Source organism: Tamandua tetradactyla, chromosome 11 (assembly GCF_023851605.1).
Source record: "Tamandua tetradactyla isolate mTamTet1 chromosome 11, mTamTet1.pri, whole genome shotgun sequence".
NCBI classification, from domain to species: domain Eukaryota; kingdom Metazoa; phylum Chordata; class Mammalia; order Pilosa; family Myrmecophagidae; genus Tamandua; species Tamandua tetradactyla.
The window spans coordinates 7,172,223-7,191,745 of record NC_135337.1 but is presented as its reverse complement, the minus strand read 5'-3'; the positions used below and the strand labels follow the sequence as shown (position 1 = coordinate 7,191,745).

Below are 19,523 nucleotides of genomic sequence, written 5' to 3'. Positions count from 1 at the left end.
TCACCATTCCTCCTTACATCTCAAATATTTTCAACCTTGTTTTTTTTCCTGGAGTAAACCCTCAGTGGTTCCTTCAATGAGGACATGTCGGCAGTTTTTTTAAAGATAATTCTGTTGGGTAAATTCTAAATTGACAGCTTTCTCTTAATACCTAATATTCCTCTGTCTCCTGAATTCCATTATTGTTCTCTAGTAGCTGTGAGACTAACTGCTGACCCTTTGAAGGTAGTTATCTTCTTTCTTATTTTTAAGATCCTTTATTTATGGTGGTATTCTTCATAGTGTCTCACTCTGACTTCTTTCTTTTGTAGATTCTAGATTTTTATCTCCCTTCTAAAACTTAAGCTCGGTGGTCTAGACGCTGATTTAATTAGTAGACTCCAAATATCAGGATGTATGACTAACAAAATTTAGAAAATCTTCACACTCCAATCTGCATAAGTCTATCTTGGCTTTAATTCATTAATCTTCTCTTTAGCTATTTTTAACTGTTGTTTTTTACTTCTAGATGTCTTATTCTGTTCTTTTTCAAATTTGATTGGCCACACGCCCTTGTTCATCAATACCACCCACATCATTTTAAGTCTCTTGTTCCTTGCTGTTTTATGGTAACCTCTTCCATTCCTTTACACATACTGTATCTCACTGAATCTAAGCCATTAAGTATTGAATGACACCATTTTTGTACTACTAACATCGCCAATATTGAAATGCCATCCCAATTTTGAAGATTTAAATTTTTTTTAAATCACCCAGTTTTCTGTCTCTTCTCTGAAGTAGGGTTCTGGGTTATTCTTTCACCGAGTATGTCATCTTTTGAGGACCCAGCTCTTTAAGAATCTCACTCAGACATCATACATTTGTTGGCCCTCAGCTTTGTCTCCCTTCCAAAGTTTAGGCCATTCCAAAACTTTTATCTCACAACAACTGGCAGAGTCCATAGAACAATTTGATCCTCTTTAGCACTATTTTTCTCCGGTCCTGTGCTTTTCATTTCACCCTGCACAAAATCTTTTTAATTTTGAAAATTTTCAAGTCTAAAAAGAAGTTTCAACGTGAAAACAATAAACACCCATCCATCTTTAGTGTTATTGTATCACGTTTGCACTATCTCACATATCTATTTTACACACATACACTTTTGAGCCCAGCATCTGTAGTAATGAAGCATGAACTTCACCCTTAGATATCTCAGCATTCATATCCTAAAGAGATTCTCCTCGTATAGGCAAAATACCATTATTACACAAAGGAAAATTAAACATTATTCCAAAATATAATGTAACAGAGCTCATGTACAAATTTCCCCAGATGTCAAAATATGTCTAGGTTAAATTCATGCATTGTATTTGGTTGTATCTAGCCCAGTTTCCTATCTATTTTGTAAGATGTTTACTTTTTTCAAGCATCTAGACCAAAGGTCTTGTAAATGTCCTGCATTACAGTTTTGTCTATTCCACAAGATTTAATTGAAGAAAAGTATTTTTTGACAACAGTACTACTTAGGTATAACGTATGAATATTTGGTAGTAGCAGCAGGGATGGTTGAGTATCTTTCTTCCTTGCTAGCTCAGCTTATGCATGTATAGATGACTTTTAAAAATATATACTTTTATTGATAAACCTTCACACACATACAGTCCATACCTGGTGTACCATCAGTGGTTTCCAATATCATCACACAGTTGTGCATTTATCACAAATGATCATTTTGGATCATTCTGGATCATCACTCCAGAAAAAGAAATGAGAGGAGGTCAATCCCTCCTCTCACTGACCACCAGTATTTCAATCTATTCGATTTATTTTACTTCTTATGCCCCCTACTTTCATTCATCCCTTATCCATATATATATATATATATATATATATATTTACTCATCTGTCCATACCCTGGACAAAAGAACCATATATATACTGTGAAAACTTTGTGACTGATACTCCCTTTATCTAGTATGTGGACAGATAAGAAAATAAAGACACTAAATAAATAAATACTTAGAGAGGGATGGGATATGCTAGGTGTTCTTTTTTACTTTTATTTTTAATTTTTTTTGGAGTAACAAAAGGTTAAAAAAATCTATTGTGATGAGGAATGCACAGCTATACGATGATACTGTGAACCACTGTCTGTACAGTTTGGATGATTATCTGGTATGTGAATATATTTTAAAAAGTGCCCCAAATGCCCAAACCCATGCTTTTCCCACTAAACAACGTGGATTTAAAAAGCATTAGGAAGTTCCATTCCGATGTTTTAATTGATTTTCCATGGACAGAAGTTCTGTACAACCTAAAGAAACATCAAAGTCAAATTTTCTGAAGGAACAGTCTGGACACAATCACCCCCTCAACATCTCTCACTCATCTTACCCACTGTATTCTTGCTGGTGCTCCCACTGGGAGAACTCTTACTGAGGTCGACTACAGCATCTAAAGAGCGAAAATCAATGGCTATTTTATCTTTACATCATCTCTTGCTAATACTGACAACTCTCACCCACTTCCTGAAAGACCTTTCTCTTGTCTTCCATCACCACCTTGCTGGCTTTCACCCCACCTCTGTGGCTAAGCTTGACTCTCCCTTGCGGAGGCTTCTTTTGACATTAAGTGTTGCTTCCTCTGCTGTCATAAGTAATTTATTGTTTCCATTCTATAAATTTCATAGGCAATCCCATCATTTTCTGTTGCTTTAATTACCAACTAATATGCTAATGGCACCCACAACAGTTGCTTACTAAATGGTTACCATGTGCTGGGTATATTCAGTGGTGAATAAAACAGACATGATCCCTATCAGATGGATCTTAGTTTTTTTCTCAGCCCAGGGTTCTCTCATGCATACCAGAACATTGTCATCTGCACCTTAATTTACCTCAAACTCAGTAGGTCCCAAATTGAACTCATTTCCTTCCCTCCACCCCAACCAGTCCTTTCTCTTCTTTCCCAATTCAATACGTATCACATAAAGTCCCTCTTAGGCAACCTGACTCATTCCCATGGCTTCAATTACTCATCTATTTTATTTTCTAAATCTAAAATTTGACTGCTATTCTCCATCTCTACTGCCAGATACCTAAATTTACGGCTCATAAGTATTACACTAATAGCCTACAACTGCCTTTCTACCTTCAATCTTCTCCCTAATCCATTCTTCATAATTAAAACAATTTTTTCAAAAGGGAAATCTGATTATGTCACCTCCCCAACCCTGCTTAAAATGCTTCAAGGGCTCCTTTGTTCCCCTCAGTTTAAGTTCCAAACTTTTTAACATGACTTTTGAGTCTCTGCTTGAAGATGACCATGCTGAGTTTTCCAGCTTAGTATTTTATCATTCCAATATCCATTCTGTTCCAGCCATATTGAACTTCTCAGCCGCTACAATATGTATGTTTTTATTTTCACTTCTAGGCTTCTGCATATTCTACTGACTATTCATTCTCTCTTTGCCTAATCCATATCCTCAACTTTTAAAAATTAAATTTAACTCCCCCTGACTAACAAAATTTAGATTCGACCCTTTCCTAATGTGTTACTATATTCCATGCTAATCTCTATCATAGCACTCATCACCCTCCAATAGACTAAAAACACTGTGAGGATAGGGACTATATTAATTTATTCTCAACTCACAGAGAGAAAAAAAGGAAATTCATTTGAAAACTTTTTCAATTTTCTAATTTAATAGAAATAACCAAAACATTGTGGTTTTCAAACAAGGCTTTAAACTAATCTAATACAACTTCTACAACACATTCCAGAGCATTATAACAAGAAATATTTACAAGCAGCTAATGTATTAAATAACCATGAAAAGAAAAAACTTGCTTTTATTACATACCAGCAAAAACACAAGAACGAAAACAATTAGAAACTGCAATCTTGTTTTAAAAAATTAAATATGATTATTTAGAGAATACGATACCACAGAAACAGCACTTTTTCTTTAATAATCATATTGAAGGGTAGTTAACTAAGTGCAAAATAATAGTAGTAGTAATAATCAAAATGAGGGGGAGGAGGCCAGGTGAAATACTGAAAGTAAGCAACAAGTAAGGCTGTGAATTTAACCCTTTTGTGTGTAGGTAGGCCTACATAGAAAATTAACAGGCTTCCAAATTGCACAAATCTTTTGTTTATAGGCTTATATACACGTTTCACTGTGTTTTTAAACATAGTAAATTCCTACATTTTTCAGACCAGGAGCAGACATGCATTTCATTCTTAAGACTGAAATTTAGAGCCACACCTGAAAGGGAATTTTGCAGTGGCACTTAAAAAATCATTTCAGTGCCTTCCCATATACAAATTTGGTTAATTTCAAAGAAGACCATTTTCAATGTTAAAGATCAATTGCTAGAAAAGGGCTAAAGTTAATTTTGTACATTTTGTAGTTCGATACAACAAATTTATACAAATTAATTTTTTAAGATAATTTTGTATCTCAGATACAATAAAAAATATGTCAAGGACCACAAAGGCAAACACCAGGAACTAAGATGGACGAAATGCTATACATGCATTTTGACCATGTAAAAGAAAGTATTATATCGAAGAGTATATGTTGAAATCTGAAATTTCTATGTAAACTGTGGCATATAAATTTTTTTTCTTAAAAAAGTACCTCCATTTTTTTTACTCAAACACCTACTTTTAAAAAAATATGCAACTTTCCCCAATTTTTAAAATAAAATGCCACAATATATTGTCATTAGCTCCAGCATACATTTTTACTTTCTTAATTTTTAAAAGACTGGGTGATATGTGCATACAAACTTTCCTATAAAATCACCATCCAGGAAAGGATTATGACATACTATTAGGCAACAGACTTAAAGCAGTGTTATTGCTTTATCAAGGAGGTAACTGAGACGTAAATAAAAGGAAAACATCCAAGTCCAGTACATGATCAAACTGTGATGCACCTTGAAAACCTTGTTGCTTTTATCTTCATTAATATAGATAGTATGAATTAAGAATTAATGGTATGAATTAAGAACTTGGTTTAATTAAGGGAGTTGGGATGGGTGGATTTTTATAATATCTATGCACTGATCCAATGTTGAATATGCATTCAAATAAGCACTGCTAACTTCAAGAAGAAATTAGATTTTTTATACTTCATGTGTTGTGAATGGGAATAAGGGATTTAAAGGCCAAGGGAAAGTGGGCCACAGTATCTACCCCATTTCTGGACAGTAAGAGACCCTTTAATAACATATGATAGGCCACAATTCAAGGGCATAGTCAGAAGACCTGAATCTATTGGCTTATTAACATTAATCACTAATAATTACATGGCAGGATACCTGCTGAGGTAATTGATAGTCTACAATTTGCATGCTATAATTTTTTAATTTCTATTTAAAAGCATTATTTCTTTGGATTAAACAAAAAAATCAATACTTGTTACAACAAAAAGTGAGACTTAATTGAACTTTAAAAATTACTTAAATTTTGATATCGAAGGAAATATAAGTCAGAAAGTACTCTGTTAATTACAAAACTTATTCAACAGTAGAGCTAATGCCTTATCCTTTCTTTGTAGTAATGGTTTGATATTTCTACACAGAACATAAGCTAAAACCTAGCCACACTTTGGAATTTTCACATGCTTCACATTGCAAAGCAATTCTGTCACTCAGTGAGCCATCTGAGGCTAGTGCTGAAAAACACAAATTTAGGCCAGTGGAACACATCAAGGAACACTTTGCTCTTAGTTGCCTAAAGGGAGAAGGATAGGGAATATGGCAAAAATTTTGCAAGCTTTTAACAAAACGTTACATGGACTTTTCTCCAAGTGTAAAATATTGCATTTTAAAATAAGAGAAATATGGGAAAGTATCAAAATAAACTGCTCTAAGGTACTGATTCAATGTTAGTCTTTTAAAGCATAAATTAATAGGAAAACATAAGATATCTGAATAGCAGAGTCTATATTAGACAGAGCTGAACTAGTCAGCTCTTAGAAACAAAGTGATCAGTGTGCAAGAAAAAGCTTCAATGAAATCTAAAGTGAACACCTTCATTTAATGGTGCTTTATCGACAGCTATCAATTTAACAGTAATTCCTCAGCAGTACAAAATATCTCCTGTTAACAAAATGGAGCCTGTTAAATGATGACAATAAAGTGGCTTTTAAAGAACCAATCTTAAAACAAACAAAAAACAAAGCACAAACTCCTTCTAACATGGAAATGTTTTTAAGGGAATACATTATCTTTAAGGCCCCAACTATTGAGAAATAAATATTTAAAATTTGTTTATCCCTCCCAGATGGCAGACTCTATTAATGAGTTATCTAAAAATCGTGAAAAGGACTTGGGGGAAGAGCAGGTATAAAATACTAGGATTCAAAGGCTTGAAAAAATGGAGTTACAGTACTGCTCATCACATTGGAAGGGCTTCCAAAAATGTGCCTTCCGGTATGTTTACTTTTAAATTGAACTCATAAATGCTGTAGGAAAAAGGGATAAAGGGCATAGAAAAAAGCATTTTAAAATTATTTCCCCCCTCTTATAAAGAAAACACTTGCTAGGAAATTGAAATTTGAGTAAGATGATAAAACAGTCTGGTATATTATTTGTAGTTTAATTTATAACAAACTGAAAAGAGGAGCTGAAGTAGGCCTGAAATAAAATAGGTCAACAACAATAATAAAAATCAACATCATTTAAATATACCATCAAAAGGCCTGAATCATATTCCTGTTTGCCCCCACCCCTTATTAAGAAAAGAAAACAACCCAAAGGAATTTGTATAATAATTTTTGTAGAGCACTTTATTTCATTCAATACGCGCTAAAAAATATTTACCTCTTAGACAAATACGTCAAATAATTTTCTTTTCTGAGTAGTCTACTGTCTGAATTGCTTAAGCGGAATTTTTAAAAAGGCAAATGATGTGCCACAAATCTGCTGACACCTGAAAAATATCTAATGGCAAATTCTTCAATTTTGGTCACTTTATAATCTAATGTGTCCATACAAAAGCAGGACTAAAATTTTTAATCCAACTTAAAAGAGAAGCCTGTACATAGTCTAGAACACACATCTTGGATCTGAGCATCACAAATGAAGAGAAGAAAAATGAATCAGAGCCAAGTTGATTTATATGCCTCAGGTGCTGAAATCAGAGTAGTAGAGGTGGGTTTACTCCAGTAACCATTCAAGTGGGGATTGGCTCATTTTCAGGATTTACTTACAGGTCTCTTCTAAGTCCTTTAAGCCCCCAGTCCATGCAAATGTCCCACTTGGTGGACAGATGAGTAATCTAACCCCACCGGGTTTATTTCAATATTTTGATATTCCAATAATAAGCTGCTTTGGAAGTTTTACTTTTCTGAGAAGTCTGTTCTCTATTAAAATAAGATAGAACCTCAAAATATGAATGTGAACATTAGAAATAGACAGCATATATTACAAATCCATTCTTGATAGGAACATTAGTAAGAATACACATTAGCTTAAAAAACAGGCTCAGCAAATGTTGCTGATCTGCCAGAAGTTTTTAGTTCACTATTTACAAATAAGACAAAGTGAAATACAGAAAATTTTACACATTTGGTAGTTGACAGATAACTGTTTGCCAATAGTGGTCTATCAGAAAACTGATATGAAGGAAGACTGGTTAAGAGCCAGTTGTCAGGTTCTTAATCAAATTTAAATGTACAGAAAACTAGATTAATTTTGAAATAAACATTCTGCCTTTCAAGGGAATAATTTGATTGGGAAGTGCAATTATGTGAAGCATTTTCTGCAAATGACTACTATAAAAGTACATGACCCACTACTGAAAAGTTACCAAATTTATTTCAACTTCACATGATAACCTCTTCAGTAGACCATTAAAATTGATTAAATGACCACCAATGGTCACGTTTTTTAGACCCTAATACAAGTAGAAAATAAAACTACTATTATTTAAACCAATATAAAAAAAAACTAACCCCAACAGCATCAAAATGAGAGGAAAAAAAATTACAGCATGATTCAATGCACATCTCAACTGACATTGAAGTGGAATCTGAGCTACTTTTATTTTAACTAGAAAACCTAATATGTATGTGAGTGGAGGGGGAAGCATAAAACTTGTTTTAGTAACTGTGCGCTTTAGTCCAAAGAGACAACTTATCAAGCGACACAACCCCCAAGTATTTACTTATAGACCCAGTTTCCTGCACCAATCAATAACACATGATCATCAACATTTGCCCATCTCTAGTAACAATGAGAGAACCACCTTTTTTAGTAACAGAAATTTTTAAATCATTTCACTTTTTCTTTCAGGTTACTTTTTAAGTTGCAAATAGAGTTCTCTCCCCCATTTTGACAAGAATGTGTTTTCTGTCCATTATTTCAATCTAATACTGTGTAAAAGCTATCAGCTTCTTTAAGGAGGTGGCCACTGTAGGCAGGATATTCCAGCAACACTTAAATAAAAGTTTTCTGTTTTTCTTTCTTTCTGTAAGAACTGATTTAAGTCCATGTCATTTTACTTTATATGTACGGGTCTCTCATCTGACTTTAGGCGTTTTCTGCGGGGTTGTATAAAGTCTTCATCAGAGTCCTCAGTTACCTCACCATCATCCTCTTCCTGCTCAAACTCTGGCAAAGGTGCGAAGGTCCTGTCTGAGTAGATCTCTGTGAGTTTATCTTCAAAGTACAATGCAACTGCTTTCCCTGCCTGAGCTACTTCTGAATCAGCCTGCAAGCAAAAATAGGAATATTCACCTGTTGGTAATGCATATTCCTTCACCAAGTTTGCATGGTCTGAAAAGCTTACCTTCAAATTAATTTCTTGTGTTTCTGCATAAACTTGAACAACTTTCATCATCTAAAAAGGATACCAGAGTCAAAAAAAAAGGGAAATTATAATCCTTTCTAAAGTTATGAGACTGCATAGGATTGGCGACGAAAGTCAGCCATACTAGGGAGAACAAATTGCTATGACCAGATAAACTGCTCTCTAAAATTCTAAAGAACATGGAACCACTTTCTTTACAAAGCTGTTAGTAAAGCTATTGTGAAACCTTAATAACTGCCTAAAGTTCTGACTTAGCAAGGTCAATGTGAATAGGAATTGGTCTGAGTACTTCAATCTATTTAAGGGGAAATATTTGTGAAATCAACGACATGAGAAATGTTTTAAATACTGTCAAACATCCAACAAAACACAATCTTAATTCTATCTGTATTGCCAATGTTAATCATAAATTATCTAACTCTTACTAAAGCAGGTAAAATGGGGCTTTCTTGGTAAATGTACTCTAGTTCATGAAAGTACATGTATTTAAAAATAATCTAACTACATTAAAAAATAAGACAAATTTGGGCAGTTTATACTACATTCTCTATGACATATTACTGTCATGGAGTTTATACTATGTTCTCTATGACATATTACTGTCGTGGAGCTTATACAATATTATCTATGACATATTACTGTCCCTCAAAGTTTGCTATAAACGTAGCTAAATTTTTTTCTGGGTAGACTCAAGATTACTCAATGTGATTTTATTTCAATGAACAGTCATTTGAGACCCAAATTTTATCAGCAATAAAGAGAGTTTAGGTATTAAAGTTATCGTTTAAGTATTTTGTGGATTCTCACCCAAATCCATTTTCCTTTCTTATAATGACAGTTCTTTTTTAATAATAGAGACGACTTTATCTCAAAGATAATAAAAGTATTTTCCTTGAAAGAGTTATCTATCACATTTCTTTATTCTCAAGGTATGGATAGCTCACCCTTATCCTCGAAAAAATAACACAGCCACAATTAATGAAAGTCACATTACCAAACTCCTAAAACTCAACATTATACACTTTGGGCTATAATACATGATATGCCACCAAATATTAGTTTGTAAATTTAAGGTCTGCACGTATAAGATTAACAGTAATAAAATCCAAGGACACTGGCACACATGTAACCAGAGCCTCTCCTAAATGTACCCAAAATGCAGTCTGTTTATAATCATTTCCCATAAAATATAACTAAAACTATAAACTTTTCATACTTATCCCAACCCTAAACTTGTTCAGGGAGGGATATTCAATGATAGTTTAATTTATTCGAGTACATACTTCAAATTCTACATGGCAAGCTTCCTTCTTTGGAGCCGTGGATACAAAGAGATTTTACTTTTGATAGGGCTGAAGCAAAAAACCAAAAACGCTTTTAAATCAAATTAGAAAAATCCCTTAGTAGAAAGAACAAAATTTAAAAAAAAACAAGCAAACAAAAACTAACAATCTAAGACTATAGTTTAGAAGCTAACATACTTCATTAAACCTTTCACAGTTCTTGAAGATCAAACGGACATCAGCCACAAAGTCATCTGGGATTTGGTAGTGTTGGGAATGTTTTTTCTGAAGCTTCTTTTTCACGGTGGATAAATCCATTGGTTTCTTTATAATTTTATAGTAGTTTGGTATCTAAAATAAATAAATATATGAGGATAGATAAGATTTCTCCAAAAATGCCAAATTATTCAAATTATTTAATTTGAAAATGCATTTGATATCAATTTTAGGAAAAAAAAGACACAATTATTGAAGTGGCTGCTTGCAAAGTTTGGGTATAGTGAATGGACTTTCAATCTGCTCCAAGCATATATGAAAATCAAATCTAATTCAGAGTATGTTTATGTATAAATCTCCATGGCTAATGGAAGTCCCCAAAGTCCTATCTAAGTAGGTTTAGAATGAAAGTAATCACAAACCTATCATTAGCCTTACAACCATATTTGGCCCGCTAGCATTTTACTTATGAAAAATAGATTTAAAAATAGAAAAACAGAAAGGAAGAAGAAGAAAAGGAAGGGGAGGAGGAAGAAAGGAGGAGGAAAAGGGGACATAGGAAGATAGAAGAAGAAAAGGAAAGAAGGGGCCAAACAATTACAAAACATATAAATGCTATGATTAAAATATTTCTTTTAAAGGACATAACTTTGTATCAGAGAACTATGGACGTAGCAACGTAGAAAGAAAGATTGTAGTAACAACGCAAATAAAAGTTTTATTAGCCATTTACTGATCAGGCTGGGGAGTTCTGGCCCCTCTGACAAAAAATTTCTATCCTTGGGATACAATTTAACAGAGAAGCAATTTAATAGTGCATGAAAAGAAAACATTTAAAAGTCATTTTCTACTGTCAATTCCCTGAACTTGAAGATCAGACAGAACTTTCTATAATCAGATGATTACTATTTGTACACAACATTGTTGTGTCTAAACCCTGTGTTTTAAAATTCATTTACATATCTACTACCATCTAATATTCTGTAATAGCTCTGGTATTTGATAATATCCTATTCAACTAATGATTATTAAATAAAATGTATCATATTCTCATCCCATTTATGAGGCACTGAGCACCTCTAGTCATGCTTTTATTGTAGCATTTTAGAGCTTTATTTCTTACAAAAGCCTCCTCACAGATAAACAAGCCATGCACAATTTCCCCACAGTCAGTTCTCAATCTTTACTGTGCACATAAGAGGATTTATGAAGGCAGAGCTAGTGTGAAAGATGCAATTTTATACTTTCATTCAAGTTCATACTTACATAGAGACTGTTCTCTCCACAAGGTATAGAGCCTATAATCATAGAACTGGCATCTGAGAAATAATTAAGTCCAATATGGCACTTTACAGTAAAAAACAAAAGGCAGAAAATTCTATCGTTTTCCTAAAGCTATATAACTGGTGAATGGCAGAACTAAAGAGTAGAGGTTAAATATTCTGACTTCAACATTCTTTCTGTGATACCTATTTCCCTTCCACCCACCTTAAAGGTAAAAGAAGATATGGGAATTAACTTATTAAGTTATCATTACAGCACCAAAATCCTTAAAAACACATCTTAACAAAGGAATCGCACTTCCATATAGACCTAATAAAATTTCTTATTTTATTAAGGGAATAATCAATTTAATAATTATTATTGCATTATTATTAATAATTTATTAAGAATAAGAGCTTGCTGTATTATCAGGTACTACAGGTTTTCTTATATAATCCTCAAAGTACTGCATTGAGATGTATTAGAGAAGAAAACTAAGTCTCAGAGTGGTGGAGACACTTACTTAAGAAGTCTAAGGTTTAAGACAAGTAGACTGAGCCCAGAGCCCGTATTTTTAAATATTACACCAGGAAAGAACTAGGGTAGACAACTCACCGAAGCAGGAACTGGCTCCTGGAATTCAATACTTAATTCATGGCAATAGAGGTAAAGCAGAAGACGTTCACATTTCTGGCCCAAAGAAAAGGAAAACGTGAAATAACTTTCTCTCTAATAAGATATTCTTGAGAATTTAATTATATCATTATCAAGCTTTATCATATTGAAATGAACATAAATAAGCCTGCAAGACACTAGGTAACTAATTACATGTACTCAAAAGAAAACCACTTTGCTTTCCATCTAGTTGATGCTACCTTCTGTCCTACTTCAAATGAACTTACCAAAGACAGATTATTTTTACTCTCATCTGGGAACTAATTTACCTGCTATTACTCTTGCATATTTACAGAAATGGAAAAGAGTCTCAAGAGCAACACAGTCTATAAATTATCACTGTCATTTACAATGAATTGCCTGAGGCAAGCAGGACAAGTCAAGTTCAAAATTAAATAAGATTTATACATGTCTTCTCAACCAAATTTCAGAATTTTTATAAAATCAGAATTAAACTATAAATCTCATATTTAAAGTTTTTCTATTTGCTTAACTTCTTAATATAAATTTGTATATCCTAAGTGCACATCTTCACTTAACAGATAACAGAGGAAGAATATTGCAAATACCAGATTAGAGACAAATATGATCTGATGATACAACTAAATAAAAGATATTTTGTGTTTGAAGGTCAGATTACTACTTTCTCATGAGAAACCATTTTAATACAAATTTTATATAGAATTTTTCATTCATCTAATTTTAAAAAATGCTTCCAGTATGAATAATGGACAAATTGTTATAACTAGGAATGAGTTCAAAATAAAGGAAAGCAAAAACAAAATATTACCAACCACCTTCAAAGATTAATTATAGATAGGATAAGTGGTAACACTGATACACAAACATAACCATGTAAATTCTAAGCTTAAAATTCTGGTTGCAGAGTCTAGCTTGTGCATTCTATCATTCAACATTTCCTGAGGATATCCTATGTACTCTCAACAGCTGTGAACAAGACAGACGCACTTCAAGGACTTTATACTCTCTTAGGAGACAGAGACAAGTAATCATCTATTTTAGATAGGTGGCTAAGAAAAGCCTCTCTGAGGAGGTAACATTTCAGCAGAAATCCGAGTGAATTTCTAGGATCTTAAATTCTATTTTTAATGCAATGGGAAGCTATTAGAGAATTTTAAGCAAGGTAGGGATTGCTTCATTTACACATTTTTAAAAAGAACATTCTCTAAAGTATAGAAAATAGACCAGAAGGAAGCAAGAGTGGAAGCAGGAAGACCACACGAAGACATTACTACAATAGTCCAAATGAGAAATTACCATGGCTGTCTAGAATGAAAATAGTGGGGGAGTATAAGAAATTATTCACACGAAAGTCATTCTCAATTCTTTTCTAATAGGTTCTAGATTGAACAGGGGTGAATGGTTGTGCCATTTAACGGTGGGGAAGACTCAGGGAGAAGTGTGATTTTTATGTTATTTTATTGTTGTTTGGTTTTACTTTTTGATGGGGGAGAGGAGGGATCATAAATCAAGATTTTGGTTAGGATAGTTAAGTTTGAAGAAGCTGGATTCAAGAGTCTGGAATTCAAGGCTTCAATGCACCATCAGATAGTGGGATTTAAAAAATGAAAAGTTATCACACATATATTATACTAAGAAAAATATGATATATAGGCAGAGACCTACCTACAAAATCCATAAAAACCTATCAACTTGATTGATACTTACCCTTTGGTCCACTGGACTTAAGCCCTGTGCAGTTTTCCCCTTCTTACTATGTTGCAAATTATCACAGTCATATTCAACTTCTGGTTTTCCAATATCTCTGCAAAATGTGCATATCCAGTCCCCACTAAAACAGTAACAGTTAATCAGTCCACAGAATTATATAATGAAGCCTCCAACAGAACAGCTAGCTTCCTAGAAGTGAGTCTCTAGTTTATCTTCTTTAGTTTCTAGGTTTGGGAAGGAAAGGGAGATTCTATTTTTGTCAATTGTCACAAGGTGAAGTTTGAAGTTGTGTGATAAAAATTTCCTAGAACGTTCACCAGTCTTCCTTCAAATGATTATTTCTTGGAAAGCATTATAAAAATGGCATCTCTGCATTAAAAAGGGATCTCTTCCTAGCACAAAGTTGATGCTCAGTACTTGTGGCATAAGACCAATTCTCGCAGATCTCAAAATTAGTATCACATGGACCCAATATTCACAAATAAGACTGCAGAATTTAGAGTTTCTAGGTAGTATCTTATACTGTTTTGGCATGTGTTAAATGTGCCAAAAGTAAAACAATTCGTTTTCTGTGGCCAGTCAAAAGCCTAAAACTACACGCACTCTTGTGAGGACACTTTTATCTTTTAATACTCCTAAGTTCCTATTAAATTCTTTACGTAGGGATCCCTATCCTACTATAAACTTCAAAATGAGTCATTCATATTCTATTCATCCAAACATCCATCCTAAGCACAGTACTAACCTATCTGTGCTGACAGTTCACAATTTCCTCCAAAGCATTCTGCCTTTAAGAGAAAACATTAATGGTAAAATCCTGACATTCCAGTAGATGCCACGACTCAGAGAGAAATGTCTTAATTTCAAGAATAAAATGCCAATACTTTTCTTTTCTAAAAGAATCAAGATAAAGAAGGCCCTGTTCTATCCCTCCTAAGCTTCAACTTTTATGCCTATATCTCCTAAGCTTCTTAAACTTTCTGAAGTTTCACTTCAGAAAAACATTATTTAACTGTTTCTATTTCTAGCAATTTTCTATTCCAAACAGTTGAATCTCCTAAAAGGGGCAGCATTATTCAATTAAAATTCTTGCTCCTTCAGAATTTCAGGAAATGTGACTTCTTTAATCTAAAGGCAAAGAGGACTAGATTTCCCCCCAAGAACACTGGTCTACCTTCATTTAAAAATAGTGGGGGAAAATACTGCAGGGTAGAAGTAGGGTGGCAGTGAGGACAGCGGGGTTAAGAAAAAAATATGATTCTACCATTTTATGGTCTCTGAGATCAATCGGAGACAAGAGATTATACGAACATAAAATGTAAAGTGTTAGCTGGAAGTGAACTAGAGTTCTTCCAGTTCAAAATCTCACTCCCTTTTAGATGTAAAAACTGGTCCTTGAAAAGTTAGTTCACTACAGAAGTAACAACCAGAATACAGATTACCAAAGCCAGACTAGTACACCTGTTTCACTTTATCAGCTGGCATCACCAGCTTGTCTTGGGGATCCACCAATGAATGTTCTAATGCTGGAAACCAACTTTAGTTGTCATTGTGTAAAACAGTCTGAAATAATGTTATCTTTCTCTAATCTCTTTTGACTTATCTAAAATTGAAAAAAGCAACTAACAATTCCAAAAGGTTGAAGGTGCTTGTATGAGCTACTTATTTTTTCTTTAAAATGTCTTTTGAGAGCTTTCAAACTTTAAAAAAGTAAATTGTGGGTAAGATCCAAGAGGATCTTAACTGAATGGTATTCACAAATCATTACCGTAGACCCTATTAAGACAATATAGGCAATATATTGATGGCAATACATCTTTCAAAAATTCAGTTTCAGTAATAAACAAACCAACTTTCTCTAAAATTCTAATCCCTTTGTCCCTCATAATTAGTTTTATCTACTTTGCTTATACCAAGTATAAACTGAAGGCCAGGAAATGAAATCTACCCCTTACAATTAACATATCACCACTTAGATCTTGAACTTTTATCATTCAGCTATTGGGTTTCTCTGGAAAGTATCAACAAAGGAAAAACAGGTTCCCTATCTTTATGGTTAAGAAAGCCATCTACCCTGAAAATACTTTGCTATTTTTTGAGCTTATAAAATTAAAAAAAACAAAAACAATTATGTCACTGGTACCTTGGAAAGCTAAGAAGTGTCGGAACATGACAAGTTAGATGAAAGACCTTTGGACATTTTTCACAGCACAAGAGATCCCCTCCATTTTGGCAGACGGCACACCAGTCTTCGTTTGGATCATCATCTTTGCTGCTGCCATCTCCTCCAATCCTTGCTGATCTGTGTATGAGGCTTCGAATTGGGGACTTTCCATTAACGAGGGTGCTGAGAGCTGATTGTTTGCAGCTTTCACTCATATCCATAGGTTCAGTTTTCACATGGTTTTCCAGACTTGTTAATGCATCCAACTCACTCTCTAGATGCAGGTTGGTCGAGAGAGGTGGTGTCAAGCTACTCTCAGGACTGCTCAACTGAAATGAAACAACAAATAATTGAAAAATCACTTAATCCCTACTGTATGCAATGTGTACAGTGTGGTTGTACATTTAGAGCTATGTCAATACATACATAATTTAAAAATTATTTTGTAAATTACATTAGTAAAAATAACCACACAATTATTCTGGCTTGTTAATATTTGATTTTAAAGGCACAGTCTAATATTGGTTTTTGCAGATAAAAATATTAATTAAACTCTTAAACACACTGGGAGGTAAGCATAATTATCTTCCTACAGAGAGTTAACTCTGACCCACTATTTTTCACACCAGAATCTGTTATACAGCTTTTAGAAACGTTCTGAAATATTCTTCTGCCCACCCATCGTTCAGTTAATGTGGGGAGATTGTGAATATATAAAAGAAATCTTCCACCATCTTTTTCTGGATGAAGAGATGGAACTGTTCTAATCCCAGTTAAATTTATTGCCTTTAGTTCTCTAATTCTACATATACTGAATTGAATATACCTAATACACTGAGTTCAAATTCCTATATGCCAAACATGTAAAAAAGTGAGGCATAAACCTGGACAGAAAGGGAAAACCAACTGAAATTTTCAAGCAAATAGGGGCTTAGGCTTTCCTTCATTCCAAATTATAAAAATAATAAATTGTTCTATCTAAAGAACCCAAGAATAGTTAATAATTCATAAGCCAAAAAACAATCTTCTTATCACAAAACTCTTTAATAATTAAACTTCTTCAAATCAGCAATCTTGTTACTAAGCTCACAGGTCCAGGACAGTAGCCAAGGATCTTCTTCCGCCTAAGAGTCAATGTGACTGTTAAGATGATTAATGAATACAGAACAAAATAAAACCCAATTTAGCATCACGGCAAAAATATCGACTAATTACAAACTCAAAGACAGTTTCTAATTAGTCTGCAATATAATTAAGTCTTTTATTTCCTATTAATTACAGACGACTCTGAGACAAAAAAAAAGCTGAGTTACAAAAAGGAATAATGGGTTTGTGTCAGGCATGAATTTTCAAGAATAAATAAATATCCCTAGAACCACCATTCACTCTAACACACTCAGAGATGGAAGAATCAGTGAAGCAACCTCTGAAATCCTTAGACACCAGCAAGCACTTACCATGCAGGCACTCCTCCTGCCGTCCTCTGTCTTTTCTTGTTTCACAGCTCCTGAAAAACTACATATTTCATCTTCAGTCCCAGGTTCTTGCTTGACCTTCACCTGATCAGATTTGAAACTAAGACTTGTCTTCTCAGCTGTTCTTCCTGATGACCCACAGCTAATACAAAACAACAAATAAAGGTCACATGTCTGATATAATGGAGTACATAAAAAATAACGTTCATTTATGTCTAGACAATTTAAAACCTTACAGAAGATAAGGATACTTCATGATGCAGTGAAGAGCATAGTATAAAGTTAAGCTTCAAACTTTATTAAAATGTAGATGGAACTTTCAGGAGACCCTAAAAACACATTCTATGGTTTGAGACACTTATAGTAGTACATCATTTAAGGAGTCTAGTAAACTCCTTACTCATTTTCCCACACTAGTACTATAGAATGCTAACGACTACTACTCTTTTATAAAAGTAGTTCATCTAAGGATTATATCAATAATAGCAATTCATGAAACCTCTTCCAGTGAGTGTCTACTTTGGGTTTGGGGAATGAGGGATTGGAGAAAAGGGGATAACAATAGCAAACAATGTGGAACATCCTTATTTGAATCAACATAATGACAGAATAAGAGAACAGTACATGACTAAGTCCTATCTACGGCACAAAGCAAAGGCACTGTCAAGGGAAGGGAGTACTTGGTACGAGCACGCTATGAGAATGGATACCTTTTCTACTAAATTTGTATTTTTCTTCGAAAGGTACTGATTATTTGAAGTATAATTAGAAAGTCAAGCAGGAGTTCTGGGAAGATGGTAGAATAGGATAAGTCCAGTTCATCCCTGCTCCAAGGAATGGCTTGTGAAGCGACAGAAAGGTGACTGAGACATTGATTCCAAAGTGTAAGAGACTGAGAGGGTCTTCTGCACCACAGAGGGAGACTGGTTGTAAAAGCTGAAAAACTGACACGCAGAGAACCGGAGACCATCCAGCTAGTGCAAACAGACGAATGGGCCCTTTGAAACTGAAGCCTGAAGCCCTCCAGAGTGCAAAGACAGGGAGATGGGGAAAAGGAGTAAGCCAAGCTGGTACTCTCACGCACACCACCCATTCCCTGTGACTTCCCCAACACTCCTTGCACCTGAACCCTGGCACCCACCTCTTCAACCACACTCCAAGCACCTGTGCCCCCGCAAGCCTGCTCCAGCTGGACCCGCCACTCCCAAGCAAGCACACAGTCTCATTCCACCCCTCCCAAGACCTGAACATCTGCACCCATCCCCTTGATCCCAACCTATCCCTCCCTGCCCCTTGTAGGCCATCGCCTGCACACCCTGGCTGCAGAACTCACCTTCAAACCCAGATCACACTCACCACAGCCCATTCAGTTACACAACCTAGGTCTCCAACACCCTGAATTTGCACACACACACATTGGTTTCAGCCCACCCCCCCACGCCTGATCCACACATGCTACCATGCCCCCACCCCCAGATCTGGGCAAGTGCTGACCTGTGCATCTAGGCTACACCCACCCCCAGCCTACGCAGGTGCAACCTCGCCAGCTGCCCCAGACCTCTGTGCACACCCACACCAGGATCCAGCCCCCCAGACCCGCACAGCCACATCCTCCCAGCCAGGTAACCATGCATCTATGCACAGACCTCTTGACCCCAAACCCAAAACCCCCGCCCACACATGTGCACACCCTTGCCCTACCCTTGCCCCACATATCATCTTTATTGATACTGGAAAAGCAGTCAACAAAATCTACATCCTTTTCTAATAAAAACACTTCAAAAGGTAGGAATCAAAAATAATTTCCTCAATATGATAAAGGGATATATGACAAAACCACAGCCAGCATCATGCTCAAAAATTGAAAGCTTTCCCCCTAAGATCGGGAACAAGACAAAGCAATCAGGCAGGACAAAGAAATAAAAGCTATCCAAATTGGAAAGAAAGAAG

The 19,523-nt window shown here is 34.8% G+C and overlaps 1 protein-coding gene across 2 annotated transcripts in view; it reads right to left on the bottom strand.

The window, feature by feature from the left end:
• Positions 1–3,664: 3,664 nt before the first annotated feature.
• The window catches only part of TRIM33 (tripartite motif containing 33), a 159,263-nt gene continuing 143,404 nt past the window's right edge, over positions 3,665–19,523 (bottom strand). The window contains exons 14-20 of one of the 2 annotated variants that reach the window (XM_077119811.1): positions 17,556–17,715; positions 16,078–16,427; positions 13,932–14,055; positions 12,183–12,257; positions 10,287–10,439; positions 8,785–8,835; positions 3,665–8,706 (exon numbers count right to left, since the gene is read on the bottom strand). In XM_077119811.1, the coding sequence (XP_076975926.1) occupies positions 8,494–8,706; positions 8,785–8,835; positions 10,287–10,439; positions 12,183–12,257; positions 13,932–14,055; positions 16,078–16,427; positions 17,556–17,715 (1,126 nt within the window). In that variant the 3' untranslated portion in view covers positions 3,665–8,493. The remainder of the gene's footprint in view (positions 8,707–8,784; positions 8,836–10,286; positions 10,440–12,182; positions 12,258–13,931; positions 14,056–16,077; positions 16,428–17,555; positions 17,716–19,523) is intronic. The other variant, XM_077119812.1, reaches the window with a different exon arrangement.